At 40.5% G+C, this 18,821-nt stretch overlaps 1 protein-coding gene across 25 annotated transcripts in view; it reads left to right on the top strand.

Moving 5' to 3' along the window:
• The window catches only part of CD44 (CD44 molecule (IN blood group)), a 77,724-nt gene that overhangs the window by 27,203 nt on the left and 31,700 nt on the right, over positions 1-18,821 (top strand). For 23 of the 25 annotated variants that reach the window (XM_083749664.1, XM_083749643.1, XM_083749656.1 and 20 more), the window contains exons 2-7: positions 4,514-4,679; positions 11,154-11,290; positions 12,520-12,591; positions 14,343-14,513; positions 14,806-14,931; positions 18,370-18,474. In XM_083749664.1, coding sequence (XP_083605790.1) covers positions 4,514-4,679; positions 11,154-11,290; positions 12,520-12,591; positions 14,343-14,513; positions 14,806-14,931; positions 18,370-18,474 — 777 coding nt within the window. The remainder of the gene's footprint in view (positions 1-4,513; positions 4,680-11,153; positions 11,291-12,519; positions 12,592-14,342; positions 14,514-14,805; positions 14,932-18,369; positions 18,475-18,821) is intronic. The other 2 variants (XM_083749659.1, XM_083749657.1) reach the window with 1 other exon arrangement.

Below are 18,821 nucleotides of genomic sequence, written 5' to 3'. Positions count from 1 at the left end.
GCCTCCACCAAAGCTCAACCTCTGAAAGGAAAGAAAAACCAGCCAAACTTAGTACAATTCAGAGAGGCGAAGCACATGTAACAATACAATTAGACAGTTTGTGGGAGATGCGTCTAGTGGGCATGCTGTAATTTGACATAGGAACTGCAATGGGAACTTAGCCATGCTGTCTGATAAGGAAACAACCTGTGGAACTCCATGTTAACTTAGTTCCATTTCCAGATATATATAGATTCAGAAAGCAGCATAACTAAATGCAAATGGTTTAGAACAGAGATGGATGTTATTTTTCTCCAACCATATCTTCTTTGATTATTTGCCATATTGGCTGAGGTTCATGGGAGTTCTCAACAGCACCTGGGAGGGCTACATGTTCCCCACCTCAGAATTCAACAGACTGAAAAGATAATTTAGCTCATGCTTGGTTGTACAGAAGCTTTACAAGATACTAATCCATAAAATGCCTATTGGTGCTCATATTCAGGGACAAATAACACAGCACAACAGCTTAAATCTGAATTCATGTCAAACATATAGAAGAACTATGTTTTGCGCCATCAAAACCCTAATATTATTGGAGCTTACAGGCTCCACTTCTCACATCCTGCCCATGTCTCAAACATTCTGCTCTGAACCGCAGAAACCAGAAACGAAAATCCCAAAGTTAGATGAGCACTTCCTGGTCCCCATGGCAACCATCTGCAGTTTTGCATGCTTAAATACTAGTTCTCTTTGCCTTTTTTTCCATGAAGCAAAGCAAGATTTCTGCAAATACTTTGCTGCTGCAGTCACTTTGATGTGCCTACACATCTCTTAATTACATGGTGCACTAAGTTTAAAAATATAAAATGGTAGCCTGTCTGAGTGTGAAAACTGCTGGTTCTGTACTTAAAAAGGAAAGAAAACACAGAGGGAAAAATAACCCTCATTATTATTAACATTCAACATTCGTCATAGAGAAGCAGTGTTTGCATATACTTATTTCAAGTAACGGATGCAAAGCCAGGCTCTTGTGAATGATTAGCTCTGTGTGGTTATGTTAGCAGGGATGAAAAAGACTCTTCGGCTCTTACATTTGAGCCCTTGGTTTCTGAAAGCCTCATGGCAATTTCCTAAACAAATATCACTTCTTTGTGGGAAAGTTGGGTGTACTGTATCTGTTCCCCCACGTCTGCATTCACTGTATGCAGTGGCTTCAGGCCATTGTCCCTTACCCATGATGAAAAGGAGGCCTTAAACATGTTGCTTTACATAAACTAGACACCATTTTCCCACATGGAAGGTGATATCCATTTAGAGTATCATCATATGGGAAGTGTCTTTAAAACAAGGCACAGAAATCTCTCTGGAAGAGAGACAGTCACTTGGAAAGGATTCAAATGTGTATAATTCAGCCTAAACTGCAGCTTTTCCTGAAGAAAAATAATGGCCAAGTGACAAAGAATGGAAAATCATCAGAGGTGTTGACAGAAGTCTAAAATATTGTATAAGATGAGAAGATATGTTGTATGACTGTTGGAACTGATATGTTTAAAAAAAATCAATAAAAATGTATTTAAAAAAATAAAAAAAATAGTGGCCATTGGGAAGCTTATTGTAGTAGCATTTATAGGGTTGCTTAACCATCTCCCCAGCAGCCATTTTTCCTATACAGCTTGCAATTTCAAGCCATTGGAGATGTGGTTGGAAGCAGGTCAGGTGGAAACAAAGACCCAATTGTTTCCTGCTTCTGCCAGGAGTGGGGCTTTTCAAATCTGTGTAGGGAAGGAGCTAATGGAAGGCAGGTTCCTTCTTTAGGTGAGGGCAGAATCACTGATAATTCTCCATCTTGCTTCTGTCATATCCTGCCACAGTAGTTGCCAGCAGGCATCAGAAACACGGAGGGAGAAGAACAAGGAATGTGGCTCATGGAGGCCAGAGGGATAATTGTTCCTGAGAAAAACTAGAGTTGCGGCCTGACTTCAACCATCTGGTGGACGTAGAGTTTTGTTGCTACTGTCCTCAGAGCTAAAAGCTTTTGCTCTGTGTTAGGACTGAAATGTGAATCCGTTGCAAATTTCACTTCCAATTCAGATGGACCCTCAGTAGGAAGTGCAGCAAAATCCCTGCTTCATTCTTTGTAAGGGATTGTTGCCACCACTTTGCCCAGTTCCCCTTCTTTATCAGCTGTGGAGCCTACAGCTGACTAGCAATGATCTTACAGGGCGTTCTGCTGCAGAGGTTACAGGATACAAGGCAGATAGAAGAAAAAGAAGACAGGCAAAAGCTTGGCTATGAAGGCTTGTGCTTGTGGGTTAACGATCTCCATGCTCTTTAAAATGTGAAACATGCTCAGGGGCATTTCATGGTTTCATGTTGAATCACCAAAGTCTTATGGGCTGGCCGAGATTAATGATTAGGACAATTACAGCTTGTTGTGCGAGTTTTGCCTCTCTTAAGAGCCATTATTAAACAATATTGGCTTCCAGCTATGGAACATCACATGGTGTCAGGAAAACAACATTGCCATGCCAGTGCCTGCCAGCTATGAAGGACAAAGGGAGAAGAAAAAAGCTGGGGCCCAATTTCTGATTGCATTGCAAATGGGATGGAACACTTAGGCAACACGAGTCTATCGTGCTTAATGGATCAGCAAGGACACCATTTAAGGGCACTTCTCTCAGATCACAATTGAGAGGACTTCCTTTAGGATTTCCACTGGCTCCTACTCTTATCTCCTTAACAGCAGCTTTATCTGCAGACATTAGCAGGTGATATTTCCATGCTGTGAGAAGCATTACCCGCTCACTACCTCTGCTAAAGCAGAGACATCACCTTGCCAACAAAGGTCCGTATAGTATAGTTAAAGCTATGGTTTTCCCAGTAGTGATGTATGGAAGTGAGAGCTGAACCATAAAGAAGACTGATCGCCGAAGAATTGATGCTCTTGAATTATGGTGTTGGAGGAGACTCTTGAGAGTCCCATGGACTGCAAGAAGATCAATCAAACCTCTCAATTCTTCAGGAAATCAGCCCTGAGTGCTCACAGGAAGGACAGATCCTGAAGCTGAGGCTCAAATACTTTGGCCACCTCATGAGAAGAGAAGACTCCCTGGAAAAGACCCTGATGTTGGGAAAGCATGCAAGATGGAGAGCACAAGGAGAAGGGGATGACAGAGGACGAGATGGTTGGACAGTGTTCTCAAAGCTACCAGCATGAGTTTGATCAAACTGCGGGAGGCAGTGGAAGATAGGAGTGCCTGGTGTGCTCTGGTCCATGGGGTCACAAAGAGTCGGACACGACTAAATGACTAAACAGCAACAACCTCTGCTATAGTCTGTCTTTCTTATTAGGGAAGGAGAATATTTAGGATGGTGCTAAGGGCCTTAGAAGGACACCATTTACCTCCTGTATGTTTGATTGCACAATATTTTCTGACACAATGGTTTATTTGATGTAAAGCCAAATTATTGGAGAAGAGCTGTAGTATTAATACTGAGAATGTAGTCAGGAATTAAGCCATGATTTTGAAAAACCTTCCAGAGAGAGGGAGAGGGAAAGTGTGTGTGTGTGTGTGTGTGTGTGTGTGTGTGTGTGTGTGAATCTGAGTTCCTCTCCCTCATACTATGACTGGTTTATGCCACTTGCAAACTGGGCAGCAACACTTTGCAGAATTCCAGTTAAAGGAATGCTTGACAAAAGTTGTGGACAACTGCAAATTTGGCACATGGACTAGTCTTTACTAATTGTGACTTTACTAATTGGTGAAGCACAAGTAGAGATTTATGCATTTATTTATTCCTTGGTACACTTGACAAGGCCAGTGTTGCCTTCGAAAGGGGAAAAAATAAACATAAAGAATGTTGGGTAAGAATGCCCCACTAGCTCCTGTGTTGGAATCCAAGCACAGTTGAGATTCTGCTTGTGGAAAATGTATCCTTTGCAAGTGCTAGTTCTCCTCATTAAATAGTGAGCATTCCATGCTTACAAAATCCTCAAGACCCACCTTTACATTTCAAACTAATACTTATTTCAAACTTGAATGTAGATACGAACCTTGAACATTTCCTCTCCTCTTGACATGTTCTGTTCAGCAATTTTTTCTGACGCAAAAAAAAAAGCATTTTGAACCAATGCCAGTCCTTAGAGAAGGTTTATGCTAATGTAAATAGATATGTTTCAGATTATATAGAAGGTATTATCAAGAGGAAACTAACTCCAACATGCTCCTGTCATGGAAAACTTCATTTGTAACATGAAAGAACTACTTATCATTTCCAAGGCCCTTTTGTGCAGTGCTGCCCACCAAATTCTGAGATACGTCTTGAGTGTAAGGTCAAAAACGTAAAATCTCCTCTGCTCCTTCCAGAATTGTATGGTTTGCTTAAAGTGCTTTTGGTTAAATAAATGGTTCGGCAATGCCAATAAATTTTTTACTAGGATTTTGAAATAGCCAAACATCTGATATGGTATTTAAAATGTAATGGCCAGTGTCATTGTGTAATCACTTCTATGTTTTTCTCTAATTCACAGATTTGAATATAAGTTGCAGATATGCAGGTGTTTTCCACGTTGAGAAAAACCGCCGTTATAGCCTTTCAAGAGAAGAGGCCATTGAGCTTTGTAAAGCTCTCAACAGCACCCTTCCAACATGGGACCAGATGCAGAAAGCTTATGACCAAGGATTTGAAACCTGCAGGTAGGAAATCTACAGGTGTACTTTCAAAAAGCTTTGGATAGTTTGTTTTTGGGAATTGAAGTCCAGTAACATCTGGAGCGACACCGGTTCCCCACCCCCTACCTTAGAACAAGACTGTAAAATAGAACAGCATAGTAAGCCCACATCTTTCATTCAGCCCCAGGGGTTACATCTACCAGCATATGTGAAAATTGTGTATAGTCAAACACTTGGAGCTGCCCCACGGCAAGCAGGTGAGGGGGAGAGAGAGAATATCTCCAGCACTCTCAGAGCTGGTGTGCTGAGAGGGCCTTGCCCAGCAAGCCAGGTGGAACACTTAAAAGTTCTTTTTGCACCAGGTCCACTTGGCTTACCCAGCCTGAAAAGAGCTTTTAAGCACTCGGCTGTGCTTGTGGGGCAATGCCTGCTCAGTGCAATGGTTCCAGAAGGCTAGGGATGCTCCTGCCAGATCTCACTGTGCATCCCATAGCGTGCCGAGCAGGTGTGGCCCAGCAAGCAAGGTGGAGAGCTTAAGAGCTCTTTTTGCACTCCATAACTCCAAGCAGACTCAGCATGAAAATAGCTTTTAAGCTCTCTTCCCCCTTCTTGGGGACTTGTGCAATTTCAATCAGCCTGCCTTCAACTGCATATGGCTGAAATTGCACAGGTCAGATGCACGTAAGATGCGGGATTAATGTAGCATTACCCCATGTCAGATGGAGAGACTGAGAGAATGATGTTTTGTTTGCCTTGAGGCCACCTAGGCAGTACCCAGCCAAGGCAAGATTTGAGCGAGACTTCCCATCTCCTGCTGCTAATTACCCTGTTAGTCACTTTGCTGTGCCAGATATCATCATCAGCATTGCATATAAGTACAATAAATATTTACCAACATTCCTGCCCACCTGCAGAGATGTACGTGCCACAGGGCAGCTATCACATTGATCTGGCAGTTGGGTTGTCTGGAAGGAATTGTGACTTACCTTGGGCAACTACATGGAAGCAGAACCGCAGCCTAAGGGCAACATATGCCTCATTAACTTAACATATTAAATTAGCTTAGGCTGTGTGTGTGGCACCAATACTAATAATTAAATTTTATGAACATGCAACTGAGGGAAAGCAAATTGATAAAGCACCACCTTCTTGTCTATAACACAACCACCTAAGTACTCCTAAGTCCATTCTGTCAAAAGGTTTAACTGCATTGCCTTTGCATCTTTATGATGTGAGTTTTATTGCTGGTTTGTGAGCTACACAGTGCTTGGACTTGTGTAAGAGTACTTTCAAAATACGTGGAGTAAAGGCAAATTCATTGGTATGGAAAGTAATCAGCCTAATTAGCATGGTAAGTAATTAGATTACTTAGTTTCTGATGGTGCAATTGTTCAAAAATATTTAACTGTGTATGGAATAAATGTCAAGCAGAGTTATTAATAGTTGCATAGTCTCTAGGAAGCATTAGCAAAAGGTCTTCACAGTCTTGTTTTCCCTAAGGGCCTGAATTGCATTATTATTCCTTTTTGCAGGGTATGGGATATAAATTAATGGGATAAATAGAATTATAGTAGAAAAATATGAAGGAACCGTCTTATCCAAAATAATGGTCAATGAAGTTATAGAAAAGTCTCTTCAGGCGCAATTGGCAAAATTCTTCTTCTTCTTTTTTAATGCAGTGTTCTGGCTTTCTCCCACCCACCATCCCAAGCTGGGAGGTGTGGGGGAAAGCCCTGTTGTGTAAGCCCTCGTGCAGACTTCTGCTAGCAGGACTCATTAGTTGAATCCTGCCCAAGGAGCAAAAAATGATTTAACTAATTCCTTTTTATTTTTAGCCCATCCTTCCCAAGGGGCTCTGGAAAGGTTATTGCAACTCTAGATAGGGCCGGGATTGTGTGCCTTCTTGCAGTAATGGCAATAGTGAGACTATCTACCCAGTAGATATTTTTTTCCTATATTTAAAGTATTCGAACAGAACACATGTTCTCTTAGATCACTGCCACATGTAGTAAGGATGAGATGGAACCTTAAAGATCCTTCTAAATTTCAAAACTTTCAAAACGGAGAGATTCTTTCCATAATGGACAGCTGAATATCCCATATTATGATGTATTTTCTTATGCAAGGGGTTTAAAAGATTAGTATGGTGCCTAGGCTTGTTACAGAGGATGAGACGGTTCAGGGTTGCTTTGTACATACCATGCTAACAACCCTGGCAACTCTGTCACATCAGACATGCATTGGCTCTGAAGAAACAGGTTCTGGTTTGGTAGATAGTGTTGTTGGACTCACATTGGCAACAGCATGTTTTGCCAATGTTTTGCAATTCAGTGACCTTAATAGTACAGTGGAAATAATTATGATCAAGAATTACTCATGTTTCTACGGCCCGGACCGTGGCTCAGTGAGGAAACTGGGACCTAACTGTTGTGTTCAAGTTCCACAACTGGAAGGGAAAAGGCTCCCGAAACTGTGTGTTGCATGATATTACCTTAAGCCTTGCTAGTTTATGGGAGATGATTTCTGAATATTTAATGCAATGAGTGCCTAAGGAAGATCCTAATTCAGGTCATAATGAAAGGGTGTAGGGTGAAACAAGAAGAGACTGGTCAGGTGTGTGTGGGGGGGGGGGGAATCAGAGCTTCTGCACCTTTTGTGGGGCAGGGAATTTCTACAGGTTTTAAGGCAAACCATTAGAGAAGCCCTGTCATATTTTGCAGGAAACTAGTGCCACAATGCCAGTGTCCCTGTGCATTCATCTGAAAAGGGCTTCACTTTCTGCTTGAGTTGATCTGTTACTAAAAAGCCATTGCTATAGCACAGTGGCTTTACTGTACACCTCGGAACAAAAGAAGTAACACTTTAACAGCCTGATTCTACACACATTGACTTGGAAATCAGTCCCAGGTTGACAGGGATCACATTAATGGAGTGTAATTTTCTGCACCTCAATCCTGAACCAGAGGGTTGTATCCAGCACTGCATGAACAGCATTCCATTCATGAAATAAGACGTTATATTCTTCTCCTGTCTCTGCACAAAATCAGTGCTAGCTGCTACACAACCTCTCTTTGAGGTTGTGCAGTGGACTACAGAGAAGGGTGGGGAAGTCTGTTGCACTAGTGGGTGATAAAACAAAAAAAAATCCTTCCAGTAGCACCTTAAAGACCAACTAAGTCAGTTCTTGGTATGAGCTTTCGTGTGCATGCACACTTCTTCAGATACACTGAAACAGAAGTTTCCAGACCCTTCTATATAGTGAGAAGGTGGGGAGGGGTATTACTCAGAAGGCTGGTGGGAATGGGTGATTGGCAGATAGCTGTGATGAGCCTGTTGACGACTCTTAACGACTGCAATAGGTCTTACAGGAAGAAGCAAGGGGTGAAAAGGTGAAAAATGGCTTTGTCATGTATAATGAGATAAGAATCCAAGGTCTTTGTTCAGGCCAGGTTTCTCCATGGTTTTAAGTTTGGTGATAAGTTGTAATTCAGCAGCTTCTCTTTCCAGTCTATTTCTGAAATTCCTTTGTAGTAAAACAGCTGCTTTGAGATCTTGTATAGAATGTCCTGGGAGATTGAAGTGTTCTCCTACTGGTTTCTCTGTCTTGTGATTCCTGATGTCCGATTTATGTCCGTTTATTCTTTGGCGTAAGGTCTGGCCTGTTTGTCCAATATAGAGAGCTGAAGGACACTGTGGGTGATAGTTGCACAAATGGATAGTGGGTGATAGTTGCACAAATGGAAGAGCAGCATTCTATACAAGCCAGAATTTCAGCAGTGGCTACCTTAGGGCCTGTCCAAATTTCTGCTTGTGCCTCTGCTTCCCCCCCAAGGAAAACCCACTGAACTGGATCAAACGCTGATTGGGTTTTACGCAGATTGATGCTTGCCTACAATTCAGCAGGTTTCAAATGGAAAACCTTTAGGACCTGTGCTTTCTATACAGAGAGTAAGCGGAAGGGTAGATGAGTCCTTAGCTGTCTCTCCCCAATCAAAAGCCATTTTTAAAAGGAGGGGGGTGCAGAGATGTTGATTAACTTTTAATAAACCTTTTTGGCAAGGAAGATTTAAAGGAAATCGGTACTAAATGTACTAGAAACTCAGGATAGTACTGCAAAATAACCTTCATTTGTTACATAATTTTATTAACCACATGTTCCACTGAAACATTCATTGAATCAGTTTATGGAGTTCCATATATGCTGGAAAGCCCTATGCTCAGTACAGAACAGCAAGGGGGACGTTACTTATTTTAGCCAGCATTCCATGTGTAGATTATTGCTACATTTCAACATTTTATTGAAGCTTTGCAAAGTTTAGAGCGTGGTATGTTTTTCATCATCCTTGCTTCTCCTTCATTGTTGTGCTCTGCCCTTTTTTGCAATAACCCCATCAGTTTCTTCTGCTGGTAAGTTAGGAAAATATAGAGACTGGGTTAATGGAACACAGACCGGAAAGAGATTGCTTATAGCTCCCTAGTATAACCCTTTGTGTAAATATGGGGCCATTCACCCTTTAATATTTTATCCCCACCCACCACAGTGACACCTGGAATTCAGAACACAGCAGCTTGCACAGCAAATAGCTTTAGATGCCCCAAGACAGTCGGCTTGCCAATTGTGCTGCAGGAAAATTCCTTCCCTTTCCAAATCCAATGTCCTAATGTCATTCCTAATGACCAGTACACACCTGACAAATCATTTATATTATTGTTACATCCAATTAATCAATGACGCCACTTAATAATGAATCAAGCCTTTAGTCTATCTAGCTCAGTACTTTCAGTAGCACCTTAGAGACCAACTAAGTTTGTTATGGGTATGGAGCTTTTGTGTGCATGCACATTTCTTCAGATACAGTGTGCATGCACACAAAAGCTCATACCCATGACAAACTTATTAGTCTCTAAGGTGCTATTGGCGCTGTGGGTTAAACAACAGAGCCTAGGACTTGCCTATCAGAAGGTCGGCGGTTCGAATCCCCGCGACGGGGTGAGCTCCCGTTGCTCGGTCCCTGCTCCTGCCAACCTAGCAGTTCAAAAGCACATCAAAGTGCAAGTAGATAAATAGGTACTGCTCCGGCAGGAAGGTAAACGGCGTTTCCATGCGCTGCTCTGGTTCGCCAGAAGCAGCTTTGTCATGCTGGCCACATGACCTGGAAGCTGTACCCCGGCTCCCTCGGCCAATAAAGCGAGAAGAGCGCCACAACCCCAGAGTCGGTCATGACTGGACCTAATGGTTAGGGGTCCCTTTACCTTTAAGGTGCTATTGGAAGGAATTTTTTTTAATTTTGTTTCAGCTACAGCAGACTAACACGGCTACCTGCCTATGACTAGCTCAGTACTGTCTAAGATGTGTGCAGTTTGCTTTCTAGAATTTCAGATAGCACTGTTTCTCAACCCTGTTTCTCAACAAGAGATATCGGAAGTACATGGAGTCAGATGCCTGCATGTTCTTTCTTACTCAAATATTGTCCCTTCCATTTCCTACAATGAGCATTTCTATTTAAAAAATAAAACAAAAGCAAAACATCTGGAACCCATTGTCATGTACACATATTCAATATAGCAATATTAAGAATAACAATAATATGCCCATCTGCTGCTACACCTGCTGTCTGTAGAAGAGCAGAGTTTCTGGGACTCTAACTTGGACCTTCCAAAGCATTTTCCCAAATGGTTGAATCCACTGCAGTACTATAGTGCCATAATTGTTCTATAATTCATTTAAAAGATCTAGTAGACGTTGGAAAGATACACATATACATCAATTATGTGGACAGAATCAGAGTCAGTCTACAGTAGTAGTAGTAGTAGTAGTAGTTATATGCTGCCCATCAGACTGAGTTGCCTCAGCTACTCTGAGCCCCTTCCAACAAATTATAAAACCACAGTAAAGCATTGAGCATTAAAAACTTCCCCATACAGGGCTGCCTTCAGATGTCTTCTAAACATCAAATAGTTGTTTATTTCCTTGACATCTGACGGGAGGTCGTTCCACAGGGTGGGCACCACTACTGAGAATGTTGGGGGAGGATTTCCAGCCGGTGGCAGAGGACAGAGTGACTCCAGGAGTCATGGGTGTAAAAACCCAAACTAAAACGAAGACTTTATTAATAAACAATAAACACAAACTCTGGTGGGTGTTATTCCTGCAGGCAGGCTACAAAACTCAGCTTTTTTCCTTTATAGCAATGGCCAGCTGCAGCCAATTAATCCCAGAAACTTCTTAAAGGTATACACACATGTTTCTGTGCCGAATGTCCCCTAACAGAGAAGGCCCTCTATCTGGTTCTGTGTAGTTTCACTTCTCGCAGTGAGGGAACTGTCAGAATGTCCTCAGAGCTAGATCTCAGTGTCTGGGCTGAATGATGGGGGGAAAGATGCTCCTTCAGTTTGGTTGATGTGGTTCCTTCAAAGATGCTTTGTGGTAGTATATAATTCTGTGTACATTGGTTATATACCTAGATGCATCAATATGTTTATGCCTCTTTTTCCTAGATATGGTTATATAGAAGAAAAAATTGTAGTTCCTCGACACACCCCTTATGCGCTCTGTGCAGCAAACCACACTGGGATATACGTACTTTCGTCAAATATATCCGACAAATATGATACATATTGCTTCAATTCATCAGGTATGTTTGGGTTTGTTCACATGCTTCCTAACAGAGATTTTGCCGCCACACATGCTATATCTCAGTTTGTTGAAATAAATGTTATAGCTTACAAAGCAGAATATGCAGGAGACATATGCTAAAAACAAATTTTTTTGGCAAGCCTGCATAACTGCTGACACACCAAGTTGAACATATTCAACCAGTCATCATATATTGCGGCCCAACCCCTCCCCACTTTTTTGCAATTTCCAGCAGGCAACAAATAAACCAGTATGCAGATCAGAAATGTAGAGGCCTCCTCATGCATTTGGTGTACGTCTCCACAAAAATTGCTCTAAAAATTGGACCCTACCCACTGCTTAATATATGACTGTGGCAAACCTCAATAAATGGCTCAGGCCTCAGTGTACAGCTGTCGCCATCATATCACATTTGGCTAATGAAGTCTGGTGGATGTAGGCAACTGGGGTGGGATCTCAGTGTCCTGAGAAATAAACATTTGCATTGCAGTCCAGATGGGGCTGATATGTCCTAAGAAGCTGACATGTGGCTGAACAGTGAGAGTCCTCTCCCTCCGTCCCTCCCCACAAAATTAAATTTTCGTATGATGCTGGCTTAAAAACCAGGAAAGGTCTAACTACAACATTCTTGAGTGTGTGGGGCAGTTAGGAAGGAGATGATGCTTCTGATACACACAAACAGTTGCAGGCCATGCAAATTTTGAACTGCTGTCAAGTTTTTAAGGATTTATCTGCTTTACGTTCTAATTATGCATCTCAGCTTCTATTTTTTAACAGAAACTCGCGCTTAGCATGATTACAATCTGCATTTGTATTGGCATTGTTTTAAATAATAATAATAATAATAATAATAATAATAATAATAATAATAATAATAATAATAATTTATTATTTATACCCTGCCCATCTGGGTGGCTTCCAAAAAAATATTAAAATACTATAATACATCAAACATTAAATACATTTTATTACTTGTTTGTCAGCTTCTGTGGTAGGAAAAGTGGGATATAAATTTAGTCAGTGAATGAATGAATGAATGTAGTATATATGCCAATTCGAAATTCAAGACCCCAAACCTACAGGTGTGGAAGACTTACTTTTGTCCATGGGATGGTTGAGTTCTCAGCTGAAACCTGTTGCATAGCCACCGCTTTAGTGTCAGTTCTCATTTCCTTTGTTGCTTCTAACAAAAATTAACCAGATAATATTTTGCTCTCCCCTTTGTAGAATCAAGGGACATAGTTTGTGACCCTGTCATAAAGTTATACTCCATTTGGCCTGATGAAGATAGCAAAATAGGTAAGAACTGAATTTCATACATCTTTGTGTTGAGCTATATTTTGCAGGCTCTGAAACAAACCTTTGCAAACTTTTAATGTGCCCATAAGAAAGCATATTCAGAAAATGTATAGAGTTTTGTATACATTTTAGAATAGAATAACCTCCTATAGGTATTTAGTATAATCTTCATGGTATAATCATCTGCCTGATTTTTAAACTATTTGTTTTCCATTTATCTGCTAGAATTAGGCCATATCAGATCATTCGGAGGTGATAAAAATCAGCCATATTATTATCAAATTAAATAAGTGAGACCTTGCAGCAAAACTTTGTGTGTATAGGTGTTTCTGCCCTCTAACCTCTCTCCCACTGACTATTTCTTGGCTTAGAGCTTTGAAGCACATGCATTAATCTCCATGTTCTTTTTGGTACATTACAAGAAGCATTTGTGCATCTTCTTCCTTGATGGATGTTTATTTTAACACACACTGCCTGCCTTGGTTGAATCCAGAACACATTGTCAGACTTGAATAAGTCACTGTATTGGATAGTTTATCAAACATACTGATTATCCTGTCAAGGATACAATGAAGTTGATTGTTACAGGCGGCAGACAGTTCTTGAATGTAATATTCACGAGACACAATAATTGTTTTAATATATCTAAATAACTATCAAAACTGTCTATCAAAAGCACTGAAGATTAGAAAGAAATAGTTTCAAGTTGTAGCAAAGCACATTTAGATTGGCCATTGTACAACGAGCAGAACAACTGGAAAATGAAGGAGCGTGTAACACCTCTTCCCCTGAGATCCTTTAAATGATAATCTGTCATGGATAGTTCAAGCGTAGCAAATTGTTCTCCAAAGGATTTTTGCTACATACTCCTTCTAACCGATTGGGTTTATGAGTCTCCTTCAAAAAGTAAGCACCATAGGGAAGTCTGCAGGTGCATGGCCTTCTGTATTGTACTTTGTTGGAAAACATTTTACTATCCTAGCAGCATATGCCGTTGCATAGACAGTGCATGCCATAATTCATAGTACAAAAAAGTTCCCACAGGGCAGAGTGTGCACCATAACCACAAAATGGCTACGTTTTGCGAAGAAGAGATGACTTGTACAATGTGCATCTAACTACTTTGTACATAAAACATTCTAAAAGTGGTCAGGAGAGTATAACCACTTGTTTTCTTATACATATGCATATGTGGAAAGGTTTTCCTCATCATTTGGCAGGATCTTGACATTAGCCCAGTTTGGGCACAATGCTAACCACAGTTTAGGACTATGCAAACAATCCTTAGGCTTGTACACTCCAGCTTTCTCTCTTCTCCTGTATCATGCCCATGAGGAGATTGGAAACACCCATTGCTTCTTTTTAATTAACTGCAGTTTATCATTAAGCCTAAGAAGGATAAACTGTGGTTAGTCTAAACTTAAATTGTTTTTTAAAAACAAACCAGAATCAAATCATAGTTTATCATCCTGGCTTGTTTAAAAAACCATAGTTTAGTTTGAACTAATCAGAGTTCCCGATTCAGATATAACAATAAACACTGGTTGCCTCTTCGTAGAACAGATGGGAGTATGTAAGTGTGACACTCACTGCTGCTTAAAACAAGGTTTGAACTTGGCTCTAAGTAGTTGAAGGCACAGGTTTTGTGGTAAGTTACCACATGGGAGATAGAACTGCAACAGGACAGCTATCTTGCTAGAAATGTTTCTCTGTTCAGCTATGTTTAATTCTTTACTTCCTCTTTCCCACAGAAATATACAATCCTGATGGATCACACTATATTGATGGAGAGAGATTCACAAAACGGCCACCCATTACTGAAGATGAAAATATTGGCGGCAGTGGTTCTGCAAATGACAGATCAACGACAGATCCCAATGTTATCAGTCCGGGTATCTCGTCACGTTTTCCTCATCATACAGGTATCACTGGGATTTACTATTTAAGTCATGATGTGAAAAAGTAGCAACTATCAATGAGGATAATTTACTTCTGCCATAAACAAAAGAATATTGTAAATGTTTCTTCTAACATAGTGCCGATAAATTCTAGAGTAGTGCCCTTGTTAGTCTATTATAGCAGAAACTAGAGTACTGCTCCAGTAATATAATGAAAGAATGCACAAAGTTGTTCGAAGAATTCATAATGAAAACAGTATGGGTGGTAGGTCACTCATTTATCCATTATGCAACTCATTTATCTATTATTACACAGATGATGGTACTTTTACCTCAAAAGAGCCTTTTGCGGGGAAGGATGAAGATGCAACTGATGTCCCAAATACACATGATGGCCACCATGAAGGAGGACATTCTAAAGACCAGCAGCCCCAAAGTCCTAGTAAGTGTAACAATTGTATTAGGTACATTTTATGTAAACTTTCCTGTGCTTCTGGAAGAGACAAGAAGGGAAGTCTGATGTGTGGTAGAAATAAGATTGAATAAGGATTAGTTTGCACAATATTTATGTTGTGTAGTTGTGTACATTGTTGCAGTGGTGAGCTCATGATCAGTGTTGCTCTTTGTCCCTAGTGTGGCATGTCTGATTGGTCCAGAGGCATGATATGTCTTCCTCAAAAAAGGGAGGACTGATCTCATGGTTAGTGTATGTATGCTGATCACAAATACATTCTACTTGTAGTGGTGGACTGTACGTGGGCCTGATACCCACTCCATGAAGCAGTGCTATGTAGAATGTACAAGTTTGCCAAATCTAGCCTCTACAAGTCTGTGTTTAAAGTTGTGATTAATTAAACTATTGCATTAATATCTCCAGTGTGCTATTGTGTCAGATGTCCAAGAGTTCTGGAAATATGCAATTAGTCTCTTCAGAAAGCTGTCTTCCATTTGTGAAAGGCATTTTTCCTTTTGATACATACTGCATGAGTATGTGGTTTTCAGTTATTTGAGGCCATACTGTATATCCAACCTCGATAGCGCATTGAAAAGATGACAGAATGGTGCTTGAGGATCCCTATTTTCTTAGTTGGACAGTATAGAAAAACTCAAAAATATTCATTGAAAATCTAAAGGGTAGTTCTATGGCTATTTGTTTGAATTAGAAGTCTAGATTCATCTGGTCATCTCTCAGGGATGGAGAGAAGCCTCAGTTTGAGATTCTGTGATCCAGGTTTTCCTGGTAGGAGTTAAAAATGTTGCTTTCATCTTGGAGTTCTTTGTATGCACTTAATTTTGTGTCTCATTAAGTGTGTGTGTGTGTGTGTGTGTGTGTGTGTGTGTGTGAGAGAGAGAGAGAGAGAGAATATGAATTCTCTGACCAGAGCCCAGATGATTTTGATATCTCTCTGGATCACCACTTTTCACACGAACTACTATTAAGGCATCATTTTCCTTTATTTGTATGATCATCTCAATACATGCAAGTTGGCCAGCACTGCCATTTAAATGGGCTTCTTTTGATTATTCACTGAAATGTACTTTTTAGCTGCTGAACGATGTGGTTGACATTGCAACTTTCTAGATAAACCTATTTAGGTTTACTTTGGGACTTCTTGAAGAAATAACGAGCAAGTAGGAAATTAGCTGCATCCTAGTAATAAAAATGCATTTTAATGGTCTCATACAGTAGTGTCACAAGTTATTTCCTGCTTCTTAAAATAATGTTAATTCCCCTCCTCCCTCAGTGCAAGGTAACTCCTGATGTTGAGTAAGATGTACAATTTGCACTGGTGGTGGTGACTTTCCTTCATGTAGCAATGCATAACATGGAGAAAGGCTTCACTAACAGCTGATGTTCCGGAAGCAGGGGCAGGGTATGAAGGTGCTGGAAGGAAGATTGGTATTAGGGATGTGTGAAATATGTCCTGCATGTTGGGACAGAAAGAATTTGAGGCCAATACCTGCAAAAGCAGTGTGTTTGAATCACCAGCTTTACACCGCATGCGTATTGTCATTCATAACTGCATGATTTAAATTTTTGCATCGAAATGTAGACAGCAGTACAGATTTGAACCAGTTTTGCCCATCACTTGTACAGTTGCCTTCACTGGAAAATCTTGTGCAATTCACACCACAGCTCTTTCTTTTCACAGATAATAGTTGTGGGTCTGCTGCTTACATGTTATTCTAACTTGCAACAGTAGATTTGTGGAATTGGCAGCGGAGCAGAAACTTGTGAATACGTGTGCGTTTCTAATCTTGATCTCAGCTTTCTCGCTTCAAGGGTGGTCTAAGGAATTATAGCGATTGGAGATTCAAACCAGCTTTTTGAGAAACGATGGCAAGTTCATAAGCTAGATACTCCCAAACTATATAAGTTCATGAAAAGGGCAAGCTGATATAAGGAGTATTAAAGAGCCAGCCAATAAAACCACATAGCACTAATCTAATTAGTCCACTAGCCTGGACCAAACCAGCTTCTTGATTTTATAAATGTATAATTAATGGTACTTTAAAATTGCTGCGGCTGTTTGATCTAGAATTGGTTATTTATTTATTTATTTATTTGGTCTCTTGTTACAGTTGTCCGTGTTGCACATTATCACCAGGACATCATCTGTAAAATAAATGATTGTTTTAAGTTGTTCTGAATTTTGAGGCTGAATAAAACAGTGGTCTTTTCTCTGCAGTTCTGCTCTATAACTAGATCAAAGGTCATTCTGAGCCTGTTGATCTGTGCACTGGTGCAGCCAGGGGTTGGGGATCTTCCTCTTAGCTGCTTCATCCTCTTGATGCACCCCTGTTGTTTCTGGGGGTTTTTGTGTTTGCGAAACAAATTCTCCTGCCTAAGATTTCTATTTTGTCAACCAAATTGCATTCCAACCAAGCATTGAATACATTCTGTTGTATGCTTAGTATGTATTTATACCATACATTTCTGCACACTAAACTTTGGTTAGATGAAACCTTAAGTTTGGGAAGAGGCTTCAGTTGACTGCTAATCCTGCTATGCTTGTGTTGCTTCTTGGGGAATGAACCCATCGGAGGGCTAGTTCCATGCTTCATTTAAGAAGAGGCTGGATGGCCATCTCTCATGGATGCCATGGTTGCAGCCTGCACTGAGCAGTGGGCTGGGCTATATTGCCTGCAATACCCCTTCCAATTTTGTCTGATTCTGTGAACCTAATAGATAATTACTGATTGCCAGATGATAATGAATGTCGCTGTACTGGAAGTCATCCAAGAAAATGGGCAATGTTACACTCTGGGTGAAGGATAAATGCCATTCCTTGCACATGTTTTGGGAACTCAAAGCTGAAAACTAAGAATTGCCATTCTTAGAATAAACATGAAAGCAACAAGCTGTCATTTGGGGAAAAAATACATGAAAGAATTTCCAGCATGAACATCTTTGCTGTATTCACTCTCACATTTTCCATTGTGCTTCTCACCAGTGAGATTTTTCTTTCTTCTCATTGATCTCTTCCTCTTCACCAAGGCTTTCCCCCCTTTGGACTGCTGCTGCTTTCCCTCTTATCATTGAGAATGCTCTCCATCAGGTTTACATCTCCTCATCTCACAGAGTGATGTAAATGAATGGATGAGGAAATGATAGCGCTCTTCTCTTTCTCTGCACTGCCACAAGGAAAAGACCAAGACTCAGCACTGGAACAGAAGTAAATAACGAAGGAAAATGTTCAGCAAGTAACTCCTTAAACCATCCTCATAGCAGAAGAGGGAAGATCCCATGATGGGTCCATTTGTGCTCTAGCACAAGAACACTAAATTCCAGTTTTGCTTTTCCAGTTATGGCTAAATATTCAAATGTGTTGTGGATAAAAATGAAAATCTTTCCAACCCTTTAACTTCATCACGACAGATTTAGACTCACATGAGAAGCAAGAAGATCCAACAGAAGAATACAAAACACCTGGACTCGAAGGGGATAAGTATGGCAGAAAAACTCAGCTTTCTCCTAGTATCAGTAAGCATAATTCTTTTTACTGGGAAAATGGCCTTGTAGATATTTTCTGAAGCTTACTCATACTTGCTTATTCTCCCAACATACACTTAGCCTTCACATCTTTAATTTGCACTCACATTATTCATACCATTTAGTGTGTTATTCTGGCTTCTTTTCTCTCTGTTGGTGCCCCTTTATATATTTCCCTTATTTTGGATTATGGCCAAGCTGAGGACTATTTGCCTGTGTTGTATAAACAAACAAACAAAATCAACATTAACGCCATTCAAGAACACAGGACGTGATCCTTCATTCTCCAATAAGAGGAAGTCCTGGTGATGGTGATGGAAGACAGATTAATGGAGTTA

The sequence above is a fragment of the Podarcis gaigeae genome (genome assembly GCF_964106915.1).
Source record: "Podarcis gaigeae genome assembly, chromosome: 1".
Classification (NCBI taxonomy): domain Eukaryota; kingdom Metazoa; phylum Chordata; class Lepidosauria; order Squamata; family Lacertidae; genus Podarcis; species Podarcis gaigeae.
Note: the sequence above shows the minus strand (reverse complement) of the source record. Positions and strands in the feature narration are given on the sequence as shown.